This window comes from Acanthochromis polyacanthus, chromosome 18 (genome assembly GCF_021347895.1).
Source record: "Acanthochromis polyacanthus isolate Apoly-LR-REF ecotype Palm Island chromosome 18, KAUST_Apoly_ChrSc, whole genome shotgun sequence".
Classification (NCBI taxonomy): domain Eukaryota; kingdom Metazoa; phylum Chordata; class Actinopteri; family Pomacentridae; genus Acanthochromis; species Acanthochromis polyacanthus.
The window spans coordinates 35103917-35121861 of NC_067130.1; the positions used below are offsets into that span (position 1 = coordinate 35103917).

At 43.0% G+C, this 17945-nt stretch overlaps 1 protein-coding gene across 3 annotated transcripts; it reads right to left on the minus strand.

Moving 5' to 3' along the window:
• Positions 1 to 434: 434 nt before the first annotated feature.
• cfap53 (cilia and flagella associated protein 53) lies at positions 435 to 17450 on the minus strand. 3 transcript variants are annotated; one of them, XM_022219019.2, is made up of 8 exons: positions 17268 to 17450; positions 16763 to 16998; positions 11845 to 12021; positions 11272 to 11602; positions 4328 to 4546; positions 3717 to 3933; positions 1207 to 1309; positions 435 to 866 (listed from the first exon to the last, which is right to left on the minus strand). In XM_022219019.2, the coding sequence occupies exons 1-8, from the start codon at positions 17334 to 17336 to the stop codon at positions 674 to 676; spliced, it is 1545 nt and encodes a 514-aa protein (XP_022074711.1). In that variant the 5' UTR covers positions 17337 to 17450; the 3' UTR covers positions 435 to 673. The 3 variants fall into 3 exon arrangements, with proteins under 3 accessions (XP_022074711.1, XP_051794373.1, XP_051794372.1); XM_051938413.1 differs by having other exon boundaries at positions 11272 to 11599; positions 16689 to 16998; positions 17268 to 17426; XM_051938412.1 differs by having other exon boundaries at positions 16689 to 16998; positions 17268 to 17426.
• Between the last annotated feature and the right edge of the window lie 495 nt (positions 17451 to 17945).

Here is a 17945-nt window from a genome sequence, read left to right on the forward strand (position 1 = left end):
AGCAGGACGGGATCTCTGGACGTTCCATCAGCCTTCCTTCAGCATTAACTGTTCTGCTAAAACCCTGAACAGTTTCTGGCTGCTTTTAAAGACCTCATGGTTTTCATCAGCAGGACTCCAAACCACAAAGACACAAAATGGAGATGAAAGGAGAGACTGAGAGGACAATAAAATAAAAGCAGCAGAAACAGAACAGAGGATCTAGTAGTTGGAGATCCATCCAGCACGGTGGAACATCTTCTAGTAGTTGGAGATCCATCCATCATTGAAGAGCATATATAGATGATGAGCAGAGTAGAGGGGAAACATGGAGATAGAAAAGCCTCTACAGGATGAGGAGATCTTAGGAGGTTCAGCAGGAACCTCCAGCTGGTTTCTCCTGAAGGTCCTGGATGACTGAGAACCTCCACAGAAGAATAAGGAGACAACATCAGTTGAGAGTTTAAACATCTGGTTCAGGTTTTATTTCATTTTCTAAACGTAGTAATCAAAGGAGTGTTTATTTTCTCTGGTTTCCACCGTTCTACCGACAGACGAACATCTCTGAGTTCTTCTCCTTCATGATGTTATGGTTCCTCAGAGCTGCAGGACTTTAGATGAACCACAGTGGAGAACACGAAGATGTTGTGATCTTCACTGAAGTCCAGAATGAGGCTTCAGACAAAAGTTCAGTTCAGGTCAGAGCTGAAGAGTTTAATGAAACATTCTGGTTCAGTTCTTTGTTCTGGGTTGGGTTCTGCTGGTGTTGGGGGGCAGACCTGGACCATCTGGACCTCCTGACCGGGTCCTGGTTCTGTTTCTGAACTTTCTGCTGCCGGATCTGATCCTGCAGCTCCACCTGGTACTGGACCTCCATCTGGTACCGTCTGCAAGAACCATCAAGAGACAGGAAGTAGCAGAAGTACTGTCAGCCAGAAATACTCCAGTAAAACTACAGAAAATACTGCAGTAAAAGTACAGTAAATACTACAGTATATACTATCGTAAAAGTACAGTACATACTATAGTAAATACTACAGTAAAAGTACAGGTTAGTTTTCTTTCTGTTTAAACTTCATATTTTTGTGTTTTTTGTTAAAACTTTATAAATAAAGTTGAACTGAAATCCAAACCATGTCTCTGTGTGGTTAAACTGCAGTAGAAGTACCACCAGTACTTAGTTTGCAGTAATAATAGAGTAACAGTACTACAGAGTACTTCTAATACCGTCTCTGGTCCTCCTGCTCCTTCAGCTTCAGCTCCTCCATCCGTTGTTTCACTTCTTCTCCATCTCTGAAACGCTGAACGACTTCCTGCTGCTTCCTGTCGCCTGGAGAGGAAAGTTCTACTGGTTTATACTGGTTCTACTGGTTTATACTGGTTCTACTGGTTTATACTGGTTCTACTGGTTCTAGTGGTTTATACTGGTTCTACTGGTTTATACTGGTTTGTACTGGTTTATACTGGTTCTACTGGTTTATACTGGTTCTACTGGTTTATACTGGTTTATACTGGTCCTACTGGTTTATACTGGTTTATACTGGTTTATACTGGTCCTACTGGTTTATACTGGTTGTACTGGTTTATACTGGTTCTACTGGTTCTACTGGTTTATACTGGTCCTACTGGTTTATACTGGTTCTACTGGTTTATACTGGTTTATACTGGTCCTACTGGTTTATACTGGTTCTACTGGTTCTACTGGTTTATACTGGTTCTACTGGTTTATACTGGTTTATACTGGTTTGTACTGGTTTATACTGGTTCTACTGGTTTATACTGGTCCTACTGGTTTATACTGGTTCTACTGGTTTATACTGGTTTATACTGGTCCTACTGGTTTATACTGGTTATACTGGTTCTACTGGTTTATACTGGTTTATACTGGTTCTACTGGTTTATACTGGTTTATACTGGTCCTACTGGTTTATACTGGTTCTACTGGTTTATACTGGTTCTACTGGTTTATACTGGTTCTAGTGGTTTATACTGGTTCTACTGGTTCTAGTGGTTTATACTGGTTCTACTGGTTTATACTGGTTCTACTGGTTTATACTGGTTTGTACTGGTTTATACTGGTTTATACTGGTTCTACTGGTTTATACTGGTTTATACTGGTCCTACTGGTTTATACTGGTCCTACTGGTTTATACTGGTTCTACTGGTTTATACTGGCTCTACTGGTTTATACTGGTCCTACTGGTTTATACTGGTTCTACTGGTTTATACTGGTTTATACTGGTTCTACTGGTTTATACTGGTTCTACTGGTTTATACTGGTTTATACTGGTTTATATTGGTTTATACTGGTTTATACTGGTTTATACTGGTCCTACTGGTTTCTACTGGTTCTACTGGTTTCTACTGGTTCATACTGGTTCTACTGGTTTCTACTGGTTCGACTGGTTCTACTGGTTGATACTGGTTCTACTGGTTCTAGTGGTTTATACTGGTTCTACTGGTTTATACTGGTTCTACTGGTTTATACTGGTTTGTACTGGTTTATACTGGTTCTACTGGTTTATACTGGTTCTACTGGTTTATACTGGTTTATACTGGTCCTACTGGTTTATACTGGTCCTACTGGTTTATACTGGTTCTACTGGTTTATACTGGTTCTACTGGTTTATACTGGTTTATACTGGTCCTACTGGTTTATACTGGTCCTACTGGTTTATACTGGTTCTACTGGTTTATACTGGTTCTACTGGTTTATACTGGTTTATACTGGTCCTACTGGTTTATACTGGTTCTACTGGTTTATACTGGTTCTACTGGTTTATACTGGTTTATACTGGTTCTACTGGTTTATACTGGTTCTACTGGTTCTACTGGTTTATACTGGTTTATACTGGTTTATATTGGTTTATACTGGTTTATACTGGTTTATACTGGTCCTACTGGTTTCTACTGGTTCTACTGGTTTCTACTGGTTCATACTGGTTCTACTGGTTTCTACTGGTTCGACTGGTTCTACTGGTTGATACTGGTTTATACTGGTTATACTGGTGTATACTGGTTCTACTGGTTTATACTAGTTTATACTGGTTCTACTGGTTTATACTGGTTCTACTGGTTTATACTAGTTTATACTGGTTTATACTGGTTCTACTAGTTTATACTGGTTCTACTGGTTTATACTGGTTCTATTGGTGTATACTGGTTTATACTGGTTATACTGGTTATAGTGGTTTATACTTGTTTATACTGGTTCTACTGATTCTGCTGGTTTATACTGGTTTATACCGGTTGTACTGGTTTATACTGGTTCTACTGGTTTATACTGGTTTGTACTGGTTTGTACTGGTTTGTACTGGTTCTACTGGTTTGTACTGGTTTATGCTGGTTTATACTGGTTTATACTGGTTTGTACTGGTTTATACTGGTTCTACTGGTTTATACTGGTTTATACTGGTTATACTGGTTATAGTGGTTTATACTTGTTTATACTGGTTCTACTGATTCTGCTGGTTTATACTGGTTTATACTGGTTCTACTGGTTTATACTGGTTCTACTGGTTCTACTGGTTTATACTGGTTTGTACTGGTTTATACTGGTTCTACTGGTTTATACTGGTTTGTACTGGTTTATACTGGTTCTACTGGTTCTACTGGTTTATACTGGTTTATACTGGTTCTACTGGTTTATACTGGTTCTACTGGTTTGTACTGGTTTATACTGTTTCTACTGGTTTGTACTGGTTTGTACTAGTTCTACTGGTTCTTCTGGTTCTTACGGTTCTGTTGGACCTGCAGCTGTCTGGTCTCCATCACCTCCTCCATCAGCCTCCTTCTGGCCTCCCTCTGCAGCTGGTTCTGCTGGTCCCTCTTCTTCCAGACCTCCTCCAGGTTCTGGTCCAGCAGCAGCTCTGTCTCCTGGTCCTCCTTCTGCCGCCTCTGAAGCTCCTTAGACAGCTGCTGCTGGTACCGGAGCTGCTCCTCACACAGCTGCACCTGAACACAACACAATCACACCGTCAGAGGTCCATCAGAACCTCCAGAACCATCAGAAACACCTCAGCATCAACCATCAGATCCAAGAAGGCTGCCTCATCCATCAAAAAAATAACCAAATCCCAGTTAGAGATTCCTGGTTTATTACAGATCACAGTTCTACCAGAACCTCCTCAGAACTTCCTCAGAACATCTGGTTCTTCATGTCCAGTAACTTTATCAATGATCAGAGTTCTACCTTCATACTGGGAGTATCTCCAGAGTTCCAGGTCCTTGAAGTCCATAGAAGAGAACATCTCCTGGAGAAAGTTCTAGAGTAGACCTACTGACAACGATGCATTCAGGTGCCCTACCTTCCTCTATAACAGGTAAACGATGCATTCAGGTGGCCTACCTTTCTCCTGGCGGCCTCCTGCTTCTCATCGGTGTCTTGTTGCAGCAGCTGCTCCAGGATGTTCTTGTTCAGCTGCAGTTCTGCTCGCTGCTCTCTGGCCAGACGCTTCATCTTCAGCCGGCAGTCTTGGTCCAGCTGCTGCCGTCGGTTCTGCTGGTTCTGGAGCTTCTGCTGCTTCTGCTGCTGCTCCTGCAGATGTTCCGTCTTCTGTTGCTCCAGCTGCACCATAAGACACAAACGTTACCACAGAGTAGAAGGTTTTCTGCTGTGTGCTCCTAACATGTGGATGCTGATGAAACACCACCAGAATGTCCAACACACCTGGGGCCTATTTCACGAAGCAGGTTCAAGAAACTCTGAGTTTCTTCCACAACTGTGAGTTGATCTACTCTGAGATAGAAAACTCTGAGTTTTCGGTTTCACAACGGCTGATTTGAGTTGGGTTAATCAACTCGGAGTAGTTTGACCCGGAGTTACGCGCGTGCACCACAACTCTGAAAAGACAGCATCAATGGAACCCCGATTCGACGAGTCACCATGGAAACGGGGAAGCGAAAGGCTGCGTTTTTGAAATGGAAGTTTTTAACGCGCTCACCACAGCATATAAGCCTGCCTCCCTGCACAGTTCACTGCCGGTTCATTGCTCCATGTCTCATCTGCCAAGACAACGAAGCACTCCGCCAAACCCTGCACATCGTTCCCCGTTTCCTGCATACCGTTTACTGGACTCTATTTTCCCTTTGGACTATTACCTATTTCCCTGCCCTCGTCTCATCTCTCCCTCGGCTCATCCTGTTCACCCCATCTTGCCACCCGTCAGACTATGGACAATTCTCTGGACCTCCCGTGAGTCTTCTCTCCCTGTATTTTTGTTTAGTTTTGGTTTATTAGTTATCTCGGCCTTCGGGTCCGCCCTTGGTTTAGTTTAGTTTATGTTCTCCTCCCCATGTTTCCCACCTGTCACAGCTATTAGAGTTTTCCGTTCATTTATTCTTTGACATTAAATCGTTATTAATTTCACCCACCTGTCTGTGCCTCCTGCTTGGGTTCACACCTCTGATTTGTGACAGAATGAACCAGCCACCCAAGAACCCAGCAGGCACCCCAGATTTTTTTCCTTTTCTCCCTGTACTCACCTCACACTTAGTTATGACCAGAACTCTCCCTTTTGGGGAACCCGATTGGCTATAAAGCTGCCATCCAGGGGACGACGCAATTCCCGTAGGAGGGGTTCCCGGCCAAGATCTCCAGGGGGGTCCCCAAATGCCTCCCTGGAGATATTCTTCTCTTGCGAGGAGAATAAAAGATATTTCTATGCCCTGAGGGACCTGTATTGGGAATGGTGGGGGGACCACAGAAGTGTTCTGGTTACCCAGGGCCAGCGATTGGCTGCCCAGAAACCCGAGCTTATTGGCCACCTTCCCGATTACATCCGGGAATTTTTAAACACTCCCGTGCCACACGTCACCCTTCAGGTCCCCGCCTCTCGCAATACCGGTCTCCAGTCTGACTGTCCACCTGTTCCTGGTTCCCCATTAGCTGCTGAGCCTGCCGCCACAAAGGCTGGTCACTGAAGGCGCGGCTCAAGAGGACAAAGAAGCTCCCCTACTCCCGTTCTTGAAAAGTGCTGCACCACCTCACCTGCGGCTCTGGAGGGGCCCTGTGCCACCTCGCCCGCAGTGTTGGAGGGGCCTGATGCAGCCTCACTTTTTGAGCGGGTCGACGCTGCCACTGTCCCCGAGCAGGTCGACACTGCCTCACTTCCTGCCAAGGAGAGGCCCCGAGCCGCCTTACTCCCTGCTAAGGAGAGGCCCCGAGCCGCCTCCCTCTCTCCCATTCCTGTGGAGGCCATCGCCCTGACTCCTGTCCATATGGGGATCTTCACCTTGTCTTTGGTTCCTCGGGGGCCCATTGCCCCGCCATCTGTCCCCGTGGGGCCCATCGGCCCGCCATCTGTCCCCGTGGGGCCCATCGGCCCGCCATCTGTCCCCATCGGGGCCCATCGGCCCGCCATCTGTCCCTATCGGGGCCATCGGTCCGTCTTCCACCATTGCGGCCTCTACAGCCTTGAAGAGGCATAAAGCCTCCTCCGCGGCCTTAGAGGAGCTCAACGCTTCTCTCGCTGCAGCACTAAAGGGGATAAAAGCTCTCACTTCAGTGCTAGAGGAGCGAAAAGCTCCCACCATGGCTTTGAAGGAGCAACAGGCTCCCGCTGCAGCTCTGAAGGAGCAACAGGCTCCCGCTGCAGCTCTGAAGGAGCAACAAGCTCCCGCTGCAGCTCTGAAGGAGCAACAGGCTCCCGCTGCAGCTCTGAAGGAGCAACAGGCTCCCGCTGCAGCTCTGAAGGAGCAACAGGCTCTATCGGCAGCCTTAAGGAGGCGTCCCGCCTCCTCCGTGTCTTTGTCGAGGCGTCCCGCCTCCTCCGTGTCTTTGTCGGGGCGTCCCGCCTCCTCCGTGTCTCTGTCGGGGCGTTTCGCCTCCTCCATATCCTTCGCGAGGCATCGTGTCTTCTCCGCGACCTCGGTGAGGCGTCGTGCCTCCTCTGCGGCTTTGGTAGGGCGTCCTGCCTCCCCCATGGCAGCCTTGAGGGGGTATAGTCCCTCCTCGGCATCCTTAAAGAGGCATAGCGCCTCCCTCCAAGTCCTGAAGAGGCATAGCTTCTCCTCAGCAGTCTTGAGGGGACGTAGTGCCTCCCCCCAACACCTGCCGAGACCTTGTGCCACCTTTACATCGAGTGGTCCTCCTGCAGTGGCCACTTCAACACCCAGTGGTTCCCCTGCGGGAGTGGTCTCCCTAGTCCTGTCCTTTATTGTCCCTCCTATCCCTCTTGTCCCTTCGGTCCTTTCGGTCCCTCCAATCCGTTTAGCCCCTCCTGTCCATTCAGTTCCTTCTGTCCCTCCAGGCCTTCCAGTCCCTCCAGTCCCTCCTGTCCCTCTAGTTCAGTCAGTCCCTCCTGTCCCTCTAGTTCAGTCAGTCCCTCCTGTCCCTCTAGTTCAGTCAGTCCCTCCTGTCCCTCCAGTTCAGTCATTCCCTCCTTCCCCTCCAGTTCAGTCAGTCCCTCCAGCTTTTTCTTTCCCTCCAGTCCATTCAGTCCGACTTAAGTCCAGTTCAGCCATTGTCCAGTCCAGCTCAAGTCCAGTCCAGTTATTCCCCAGTCCAGGCCCCGGCTCTGTCCATGGAGGGGCTCCCGGACCTGGTTCCAACTCCGCCCCCAGAGGGGCCGCCGTTTCCAGCTCCGCCCCCGTAGGGGCCTCTGACTCTAGTCCTGCCCCCGGAGGGGCCTCTGATTCCAGCTCAGCCCCCGGAGGGGTCTCCGGTTCCAGCTCAGCCCCTGGAGGGGTCCCACCATCGCCTGTTTCCAGCCCGGCCACCGGCCCGATCCCCGGAAGGGTCCCACAGCTGCCGGTTCCCGGTCCGGCCCCCGGAGGGTCCTTGTCGGTTCAGCTGCCAGTTCCCAGCCCGGCCTCCAGAGAGTTCCCGTCGGGCCCGCTGCCGGTTCCCAGTCCAACCGCCGGAGGACCTCCGTCGGCCTGGCTGTCTGTTCCTGGTCCTGTCTTGACCTGTCCAGCCCCCTGGCCGCCCGCCGGAGCGACTCCTTCAACCTGTCCGACTCCAGCCTGACCAGCCCCAGCCTGTCCAGCCCTGGATCGTCCTCCAACATTGTCCCTCCCACCCACCCGAACCCAGCCCACCCGTCCCTCGGGCCGCCCCAGTGGAGGTTTCCCCCTGTCGGATCCATGTCGGTCCTGAGGTCACCCGCCGGCACCCCGACCAGTCCTGTGTGCACCGGGAGGCACACCTTGAGGAGGGGGTACTGTCATGCTGCTCCTGCTCCGGTGCGATGACGCAATCAGCCTAATGATGAACGACTGTGCGGAGAGCGCAGCTGGCAGGAATTGACAATCACCACAGCATATAAGCCTGCCTCCCTGCACAGTTCACTGCCGGTTCATTGCTCCATGTCTCATCTGCCAAGACAACGAAGCACTCCGCCAAACCCTGCACATCGTTCCCCGTTTCCTGTATACCGTTGACTGGACTCTATTTTCCCTTTGGACTATTACCTATTTCCCTGCTCTCGTCTCGTCTCTCCCTCGGCTCATCCTGTTCAGCCCATCTTGCCGCCCGTCAGACTATGGACAATTCTCTGGACCTCCCGTGAGTCTTCTCTCCCTGTATTTTTGTTTAGTTTTGGTTTATTAGTTTTTTCGGCCTTGGAGTCCGCCCTTGGTTTAGTTTAGTTTATGTTCTCCTCCCCATGTTTCCCACCTGTCACAGCTATTAGAGTTTTCCGTTCATTTATTCTTTGACATTAAATCATTATTAATTTCACCCACCTGTCTGTGCCTGCTACTTGGGTTCACACCTCTGATTCATGACAGTAGTCCTTTGTAATCATAATAATATTACAGGGAATAACTGTCTGAATGGTAGAATATTAAGTTATTTCATTTAGAGGAAATCCTGACGGGGCAGCAGCTTAAGATGAAATATAAAAACATTGTTCAAACAGGTCAGACCTCGGCATTATCTCATGGAGGTACTTCATGTTGATCATGTTTTACATTGTAAAGTAGCCTAAATATTAAGTGGCTGTTTGACTGTGCAGTTGTTTTATCCACACATAGTCTAAATGTCTGCATCCATATCATGTCCTGTTAAATAATTAAGACTATTTAAACTAACATAGACTTCTGCTCAGCCAACAGAAAGAAAGCAGATGCCTGTAAAACGGTGGAATAAAAGGTCATGGATGCATATATATATATATATATATATATATATATATATATATATATATATATATATATATATATGTGATTATTTAGTTCTCTTTTGTGTCTTTTTTTGTCTTTTGGCTCCTTCACAGCACAGACCTTGTAATTGTAAGTAGTCAACACTCCAAAGATTTATCCAAATGGTAGTTTAAGTTTACTGAAACATGTCACTGATCTAGGATGAAGAGGATGAAACTGTGTCTGCTGCCTTTACAGAGGGGGATCCAGAAAGGCATACAGAGCTATGTTACTGATAGTTCTCTTCTCATTCACATTTTGGGTGGAATATAGAGTGTGACATTTAGCCTACACTGAAGTGTTGCACATTCTCATCCTTTTTAACAGAGCATGGCTGGACAGCAGCAGGATGGTTCCTCAGCTTCCACTGCACAGACTGACACAGTGAGATGGATGTTCAGGAAACACCAGAGCTTCATTCTGTGGAATTCATGTGCAACTGTATCATTGAATGTCCTCTATGTATTCCCAGTTATCAGTAAAACAGATTTACAAACTGCATTTGCTGAGAAAAATCCAAAAAACAGATTAGGAGGACAGATCTGGAAATTGAAATAGTGGAGCACAAGTTAGAGGTGGTGATGGTCACAGGTGAATTATGTTAACTACTGGAACATGAACTGAACTGTTTATTTGTAGGAAATAAAGAAGAGCAAATGAAATGTGTATCATGTCTTTATTTGCTGTGGTGGTGATGATGGAGACTTAAACTCTAAAGTGATTCTTGCATACGGTGTCTCTGACTGCTCTGCTGTCCTGGATAGCTGCAGGTGGATGGGCTCATCATCTGGGTCTTCAGTTTGTAGGGCAGGGTGTTGCTCTCCTCTAATAGTGGTAATATTATGAAGAACAACACATGCCACAGTAATATCACAGGCCCTCTCAGGGGTCACCCTGAGGAGACGTAGGCTCTGGAAACGGGCTTTCAGCAGGCCTATGGTCATCTCCACCCGGGCTCTGGTCCTGCAGTGAGTCCGGTTGAAGTTCTGTTGGGGGCCTGGTTCAGCGTCAGGGTATGAGGTCATCAGCCTGGGTTGGCATGGTAACCCCTGTCACCCAGCAGAAGGCCATCAAACTCTCCTGTAATGTATGACTGGTTGGTAATGTAAATGTAAGGACGGATTAGGTTGTTTATGTAGATTATGGACTTGAAACGATTATGAAACGGTACCGCTCAAACCGATAATTGTCCGGAAATGCGAGAACATTTATGCTCGGTCTGATAACAATCTACCGACGAATATTTAATGATCTGTGCAGTAATGCTGCTCCTTTATCCACTGGATCGTTAATAAAAGCTGTTCTACGCCAAAACTCGCTCGCTTACTGACTGAATGAATGAGGAAATGAAACAGCGTGTGGCTGAAAGAGGGCGGAGACGGAGAGAAACTGGAGGTTTTCTCAGATAAACCTGCTGGTGACCAGGTTAGAGTCATAGAGTCTGTTTCTGCGGTAACTGACCCAGAGTTTAAGTTACCCCTCTTTGTGAAACAGGCTAGAGTTACCCCTCTGTCTCAGGGTTAAGTTACCTCGCTTCATGAAACGGAAAACTCTGAGTTTCCCTCATTTCAGGGTTAACAAACTCAGAGTTTTCAGTGAACCTGCTTCATGAAACAGGCCCCTGACCTTCAGGTGGCCCACCTAGCACCATGACAGACCAAACACCAGGAGGACGTCCTGCAGCCCAGAACACCAGCTCACACAGCAGATCACAGACAGAGGGTTCATAGTGATCAGCTGTTTGATCATCGGTGATCAGCTGTTTGATCAGCTGTGGGATCATGTCAGTGATTTTCTGGAGTTCTAGGTTCTAAAACAAACTTTCACCTTCATACTTCATTGGGTGTGTTTTTAGCGTGTTCACGCGCAGCTGTGTCGGTGTTAAAATGGACATTTAGAAGAAAAGTACCATCTAATTCTTCATAGTTCCTGATAGTTTAAAGTTCTGTGTTCTTATGGTTCCATCTGCATCAGTGCATTTATTTCACCTTGACTGGCCAGCATGACTTCAGAAAGAAGATCATGGAGCTGCTGGAGATGTCTGGATGTTTGGTGTTTAAATGAATCATGGAGCTGCTGGAGATGTCTGGATGTTTGGTGTTAATCATGGAGCTGCTGGAGATGTCTGGATGTTTGGTGATGTTCTACCAGCAGTCTGGTCTCCTCGTCCTTCAGCTTCTTCTGCTGCTGTTTCTGCTGCTCGGCTTCATCCATCTGCTTCTTCAGGACCTCCAGCTGCTGTTGGTTCTTCTGTCTCCTGCTCCGGACTCTCAGGTTCTCCTGCTGTTCTTCGACCCGTCGCTCTGCCTCCATCAGCTCGTCGAACATCTTCTCCTCCTGCTGCTGCTGAAGCTGCAGCTCCTCCCTGATCCTCACCTGAGCCTCCTGATCCTGACTCGCCTGCTGCTGCCGTCTCCTCGCTTGTCGGCTGCGGAGTTCCTCGCTCTGCTCCCTCCAGCAGGAAAACCATTTAGAACTGCTAAAAACACCAAGATTTCACTGTTTTAGGCTTAGTTTTTACTGCGTTTTACTGCATTTTAATGCTTTTTATAGTATTCTGTAGTATTTTAAAGTATTCTGCCGCTCACTAACATGTTTTCTCTGACGAGTTTGCTTTTTATTTCAACCAATCACAGTTAGTTGTGGGCGGAGCTAAACAAAGGATGAATGGGACATGTTGCCTGGAAACAGTGACAGTGGAACCTGGACAGGTGGGTGTACCTGGACAGCAGCTCCATCCTGTCTGACACCAGCTGTTTTCTCTCCATCTCTCTTCGGTTTCTCAAAACTTCCACTTTCTCCTTCATCTCCACCTGTCTCTCCTCCAGAGCCTCCTTCTTCTTCTCCTCCATCTCTTGCAGCAGCTGCACCTTCTCCTCCTGCAGCAGAACGCCAAGTCTGGAGAGCAGCAGGAGATGTCACCAGGACCAGAACATCTCCAGAACATCTAAAGAACATCTGTAGAACGTCTGCAGAACATCTCCAGAACATCTACAAAACGTCTCTAGAGCATCTACAGAATGCCTAAAGAATATCTACAGAACGTCTGCAGAACGTCTGTAGAACATCTGTAAAGCATCTAAAAAACATCTAAAGAACATCTGTAAAACGTCTAAAGAACATCTAAAGAACGTCTAAAGAACATATCAAGAACGTCTGTAGAACATCTAAAAAACATCTAAAGAACGTCTAAAAAGCATCTAAAGAACATCTAAAAAACATCTAAAGAACGTCTAAAAACATCTAAAGAACGTCTAAAGAACATCTAAAGAACGTCTAAAGAATATCTAAAGAACATCTGTAAAACGTCTAAAGAACATCTAAAAAACATCTAAAGAACATATCAAGAACGTCTGTAGAACATCTAAAAAACATCTAAAGAACGTCTAAAGAGCATCTAAAGAACATCTAAAAACAAACGTCTAAAGAACGTCTAAAGAACATCTAAAGAACGTCTAAAAAGCATCTAAAGAACATCTAAAAAACATCTAAAGAACGTCTAAAGAACATCTAAAGAACGTCTAAAGAATATCTAAAGAACATCTGTAAAACGTCTAAAGAACATCTAAAAAACATCTAAAGAACATATCAAGAACGTCTGTAGAACATCTAAAAAACATCTAAAGAACGTCTAAAGAGCATCTAAAGAACATCTAAAAACAAACGTCTAAAGAACGTCTAAAAAGCATCTAAAGAACGTCTAAAAAGCATCTAAAGAACATCTAAAAAACATCTAAAGAACGTCTAAAGAACATCTAAAGAACGTCTAAAGAATATCTAAAGAACATCTGTAAAACGTCTAAAGAACATCTAAAAAACATCTAAAGAACATATCAAGAACGTCTGTAGAACATCTAAAAAAAATCTAAAGAACGTCTAAAGAGCATCTAAAGAACATCTAAAAACAAACGTCTAAAGAACGTCTAAAGAACATCTAAAGAACGTCTAAAAGCATCTAAAGAACATCTAAAAAACATCTAAAGAACGTCTAAAGAACATCTAAAGAACGTCTAAAGAATATCTAAAGAACATCTGTAAAACGTCTAAAGAACATCTAAAAAACATCTAAAGAACATATCAAGAACGTCTGTAGAACATCTAAAAAACATCTAAAGAACGTCTAAAGAGCATCTAAAGAACATCTAAAAACAAACGTCTAAAGAACGTCTAAAGAACATCTAAAGAACGTCTAAAAAGCATCTAAAGAACATCTAAAAAACATCTAAAGAACGTCTAAAGAACATCTAAAGAACGTCTAAAGAATATCTAAAGAACATCTGTAAAACGTCTAAAGAACATCTAAAAAACATCTAAAGAACATATCAAGAACGTCTGTAGAACATCTAAAAAACATCTAAAGAACGTCTAAAGAACATCTAAAAAACATCTAAAGAACATCTAAAGAACATATCAAGAACGTCTGTAGAACATCTAAAAAAACATCTAAAGAACGTCTAAAAAGCATCTAAAGAACATCTAAAAAACATCTAAAGAACGTCTAAAAAACATCTAAAGAACGTCTAAAGAACATCTAAAGAACGTCTAAAGAATATCTAAAGAACATATCAAGAACGTCTGTAGAACATCTAAAAAAACATCTAAAGAACATCTAAAAAGCATCTAAAGAACGTCTAAAGAACATCTAAAAAACATCTAAAGAACGTCTGAAAAACGTCTAAAGAACACATCAAGAACGTCTCTAAAACATCCAAAGAACATCTGTAAAACGTCTAAACAACATATAAAGAATGTCTGTAGAACATCTAAAGAACGTCTAAAGAACATCTAAAAAACATCTAAAGAGCATCTAAAGAACATCTAAAAAGCATCTAAAGAACGTCTAAAGAACATCTAAAAAACATCTAAAGAACGTCTGAAAAACGTCTAAAGAACACATCAAGAACGTCTGTAAAACATCTAAAGAACATCTGTAAAACGTCTAAACAACATATAAAGAACGTCTGTAGAACATCTAAAGAACGTCTAAAGAACATCTAAAAAACATCTAAAGAACGTCTAAAGAACATCTAAAAAACATCTAAAGAACGTCTAAAGAGCATCTAAAGAACATCTAAAGAACGTCTAAAGAACATCTAAAGAACGTCTAAAGAATATCTAAAGAACATCTGTAAAACGTCTAAAGAACATCTAAAAAACATCTAAAGAACATCTAAAGAACATATCAAGAACGTCTGTAGAACATCTAAAAAAAACATCTAAAGAACGTCTAAAGAGCATCTAAAGAACATCTAAAAAACATCTAAAGAACGTCTAAAGAACATCTAAAAAACATCTAAAGAACATCTAAAGAACATATCAAGAACGTCTGTAGAACATCTAAAAAACATCTAAAGAACGTCTAAAAAGCATCTAAAGAACATCTAAAAAACATCTAAAGAACGTCTAAAGAACATCTAAAGAACGTCTAAAGAATATCTAAAGAACATATCAAGAACGTCTGTAGAACATCTAAAAAAACATCTAAAGAACGTCTAAAGAGCATCTAAAGAACATCTAAAGAACGTCTAAAGAACATCTAAAAAACATCTAAAGAACGTCTGAAAAACGTCTAAAGAACACATCAAGAACATCTGTAAAACGTCTAAACAACATATAAAGAACGTCTGTAGAACATCTAAAGAACGTCTGTAGAACATCTAAAGAACGTCTAAAGAACATCTAAAAAACATCTAAAGAACGTCTAAAGAACATCTAAAAAACATCTAAAGAACGTCTAAAAAGCATCTAAAGAACATCTAAAAAACATCTAAAGAACATCTAAAGAACATATCTAGAACGTCTGTAGAACATCTAAAAACATCTAAAGAACGTCTAAAGAGCATCTAAAGAACATCTAAAAAACATCTAAAGAACGTCTAAAGAACATCTAAAAAACATCTAAAGAACGTCTGTAAAACATCTAAAGAACATCTGTAAAACGTCTAAACAACATATAAAGAACGTCTGTAGAACATCTAAAGAACGTCTAAAGAACATCTAAAAACATCTAAAGAACGTCTAAAGAACATCTAAAAAACATCTAAAGAACGTCTAAAGAGCATCTAAAGAACATCTAAAAAACATCTAAAGAACGTCTAAAGAACATCTAAAAAACATCTAAAGAACGTCTGAAAAACGTCTAAAGAACATCTGTAAAACGTCTAAACAACATATAAAGAACGTCTGTAGAACATCTAAAGAACGTCTAAAGAACATCTAAAAAACATCTAAAGAACGTCTAAAGAACATCTAAAAAACATCTAAAGAACGTCTAAAGAGCATCTAAAGAACATCTAAAGAACATCTAAAGAACGTCTAAAGAATATCTAAAGAACATCTGTAAAACGTCTAAAGAACATCTAAAAAACATCTAAAGAACATCTAAAGAACATATCAAGAACGTCTGTAGAACATCTAAAAAAACATCTAAAGAACGTCTAAAGAGCATCTAAAGAACATCTAAAAAACATCTAAAGAACGTCTAAAGAACATCTAAAAAAATCTAAAGAACATCTAAAGAACATATCAAGAACGTCTGTAGAACATCTAAAAAACATCTAAAGAACGTCTAAAAAGCATCTAAAGAACATCTAAAAAACATCTAAAGAACGTCTAAAGAACATCTAAAGAACGTCTAAAGAATATCTAAAGAACATCTAAAGAACGTCTAAAAAGCATCTAAAGAACATCTAAAAAACATCTAAAAAACATCTAAAGAACATCTAAAGAACATATCAAGAACGTCTGTAGAACATCTAAAAAACATCTAAAGAACGTCTAAAAAGCATCTAAAGAACATCTAAAAAACATCTAAAAAACATCTAAAGAACATCTAAAGAACATATCAAGAACGTCTGTAGAACATCTAAAAAACATCTAAAGAACGTCTAAAAAGCATCTAAAGAACATCTAAAAAACATCTAAAGAACGTCTGAAAAACGTCTAAAGAACACATCAAGAACATCTGTAAAACGTCTAAACAACATATAAAGAACGTCTGTAGAACATCTAAAGAACGTCTAAAGAACATCTAAAAAACATCTAAAGCACGTCTAAAGAACATCTAAAAACATCTAAAGAACGTCTAAAAAGCATCTAAAGAACATCTAAAAAACATCTAAAGAACATCTAAAAAACATCTAAAGAACATCTAAAGAACATATCAAGAACGTCTGTAGAACATCTAAAAAAACATCTAAAGAACGTCTAAAGAACATCTAAAAAACATCTAAAGAACGTCTGTAAAACATCTAAAGAACATCTGTAAAACGTCTAAACAACATATAAAGAACGTCTGTAGAACATCTAAAGAACGTCTAAAGAACATCTAAAAAACATCTAAAGAACGTCTAAAGAACATCTAAAAACATCTAAAGAACGTCTGAAAAACGTCTAAAGAACACATCAAGAACGTCTGTAAAACATCTAAAGAACATCTGTAAAACGTCTAAACAACGTATAAAGAACGTCTGTAGAACATCTGACACTGAAGGTTGTGTGTGTTTCAGAGGCTTTCGGTTCCAGAGTATCAGATCTCAGTTATTGATCTTTGGTGATAAATATACCGATCGTCTCCTGCTGACGTCACATGACGCACAGGTAAAGTAGCGTGGAGTACTGTGAAGTAATCTGAGTAAACCTGAGCCTCCTCCTCTCCAGATGTTCCTCCTGCTGCTTCACTGTAGCTTTCACTCTCCGCTGCAGGTCTTCCCTGATGAAGCGTCGCTCGGAGCTTTGAAGCCACGCCCCCTGGGCGCCGCTCCGCTGCAGCTGATTGGAGAACTGGAGGAGGTGCTGGGCCGCGTCTCGTTTGTGTCCGTCCACAGTCATCTGGGCCGCGTGTCGTTTCTGTCTGTCCACTGGAGGCTTCTCTTTCTGACAGCAGAACCAGCAGTACTTCATGAAATACTACAATACTTTATAAAATACTGCAGTACGTTGTACACAACTGCAGTTCTTTATCCATCAGAATCAGAATCAGAATCAATTTATTCATCCCCGAAGGGAAATTCAGTTGTCAGGGTTCTTATCTGTTATCACTACAGAACATTATACAAAACTGCAGCATGAGAGTACTTTTCTTGTAGTATTTCTACTCTAACCTGTATCGGAGTACTACCGAGTACTGCAGTATTCCTACTCACCACAGCCACTGAGTTCGGTGTTGGTCCAGTAAACTCCCGACATCTGGTTCTAGTTTGTCCGAGCAACATGTTAGGATTTCGGCTCTGTTCACCTCCTTTTATTTCCGTTTAGCTCCGTTTATCTCTTTCTGAGTTTGAAACTCAGACCTGCTGAGGGTAAACAGCGGCTTCTGCTGCCATGGCAACAACAAACACAAGAGTGTCACCATGGAAACGGTGCAGCGGCTAGTACCGTGCGTCCTACGTCACGCAGCAGCAGCTGCTCCCTCCATCATCTCTAATCCTCCTGATGAAGTACTGGATCACAGTAGTACTACAGTAAACTATAGAACACTTTAATATGAAGTACTGGATCACAGTAGTACTACAGTAAATACTCAGTCACCTGATCCAAGTGGAGTTCTGGAGGTTAAAGAAGGTTCTACGGGAAGAACTAAGAACATGTTATTTTAGAAATACATCATTAAAACTCGTGTTCTTAGTTCTACCATGTTCCACCTCTAGAACCCGTTCCACCCCTAGAACCCGTTCCACCCCTAGAACCCATTCCACCCCTAGAACCCGTTCCACCCCTAGAACCCGTTCCACCCCTAGAACCCGTTCCACCCCTAGAACCCGTTCCACCTCTAGAACCCGTTCCACCCCTAGAACCCGTTCCACCCCTAGAACCCATTCCAC

What these genes read in the sequence shown, in the direction of transcription:
- cfap53 (XM_051938412.1), bottom strand. Translation starts at nt 17,310, where the DNA reads ATGTCGGGAGTTTACTGGACCAACACCGAACTCAGTGGCTGTG. An exon ending in ACGTCAGCAGGAGACGATCG is followed by an intron (nt 12,022 to 16,688) that starts GTATATTTATCA and finishes GCTGCTCTCCAG; the next exon opens with ACTTGGCGTTCTGCTGCAGG. An exon ending in AGGAGGCCGCCAGGAGAAAG is followed by an intron (nt 3,934 to 4,327) that starts GTAGGCCACCTG and finishes TGTTGTGTTCAG; the next exon opens with GTGCAGCTGTGTGAGGAGCA.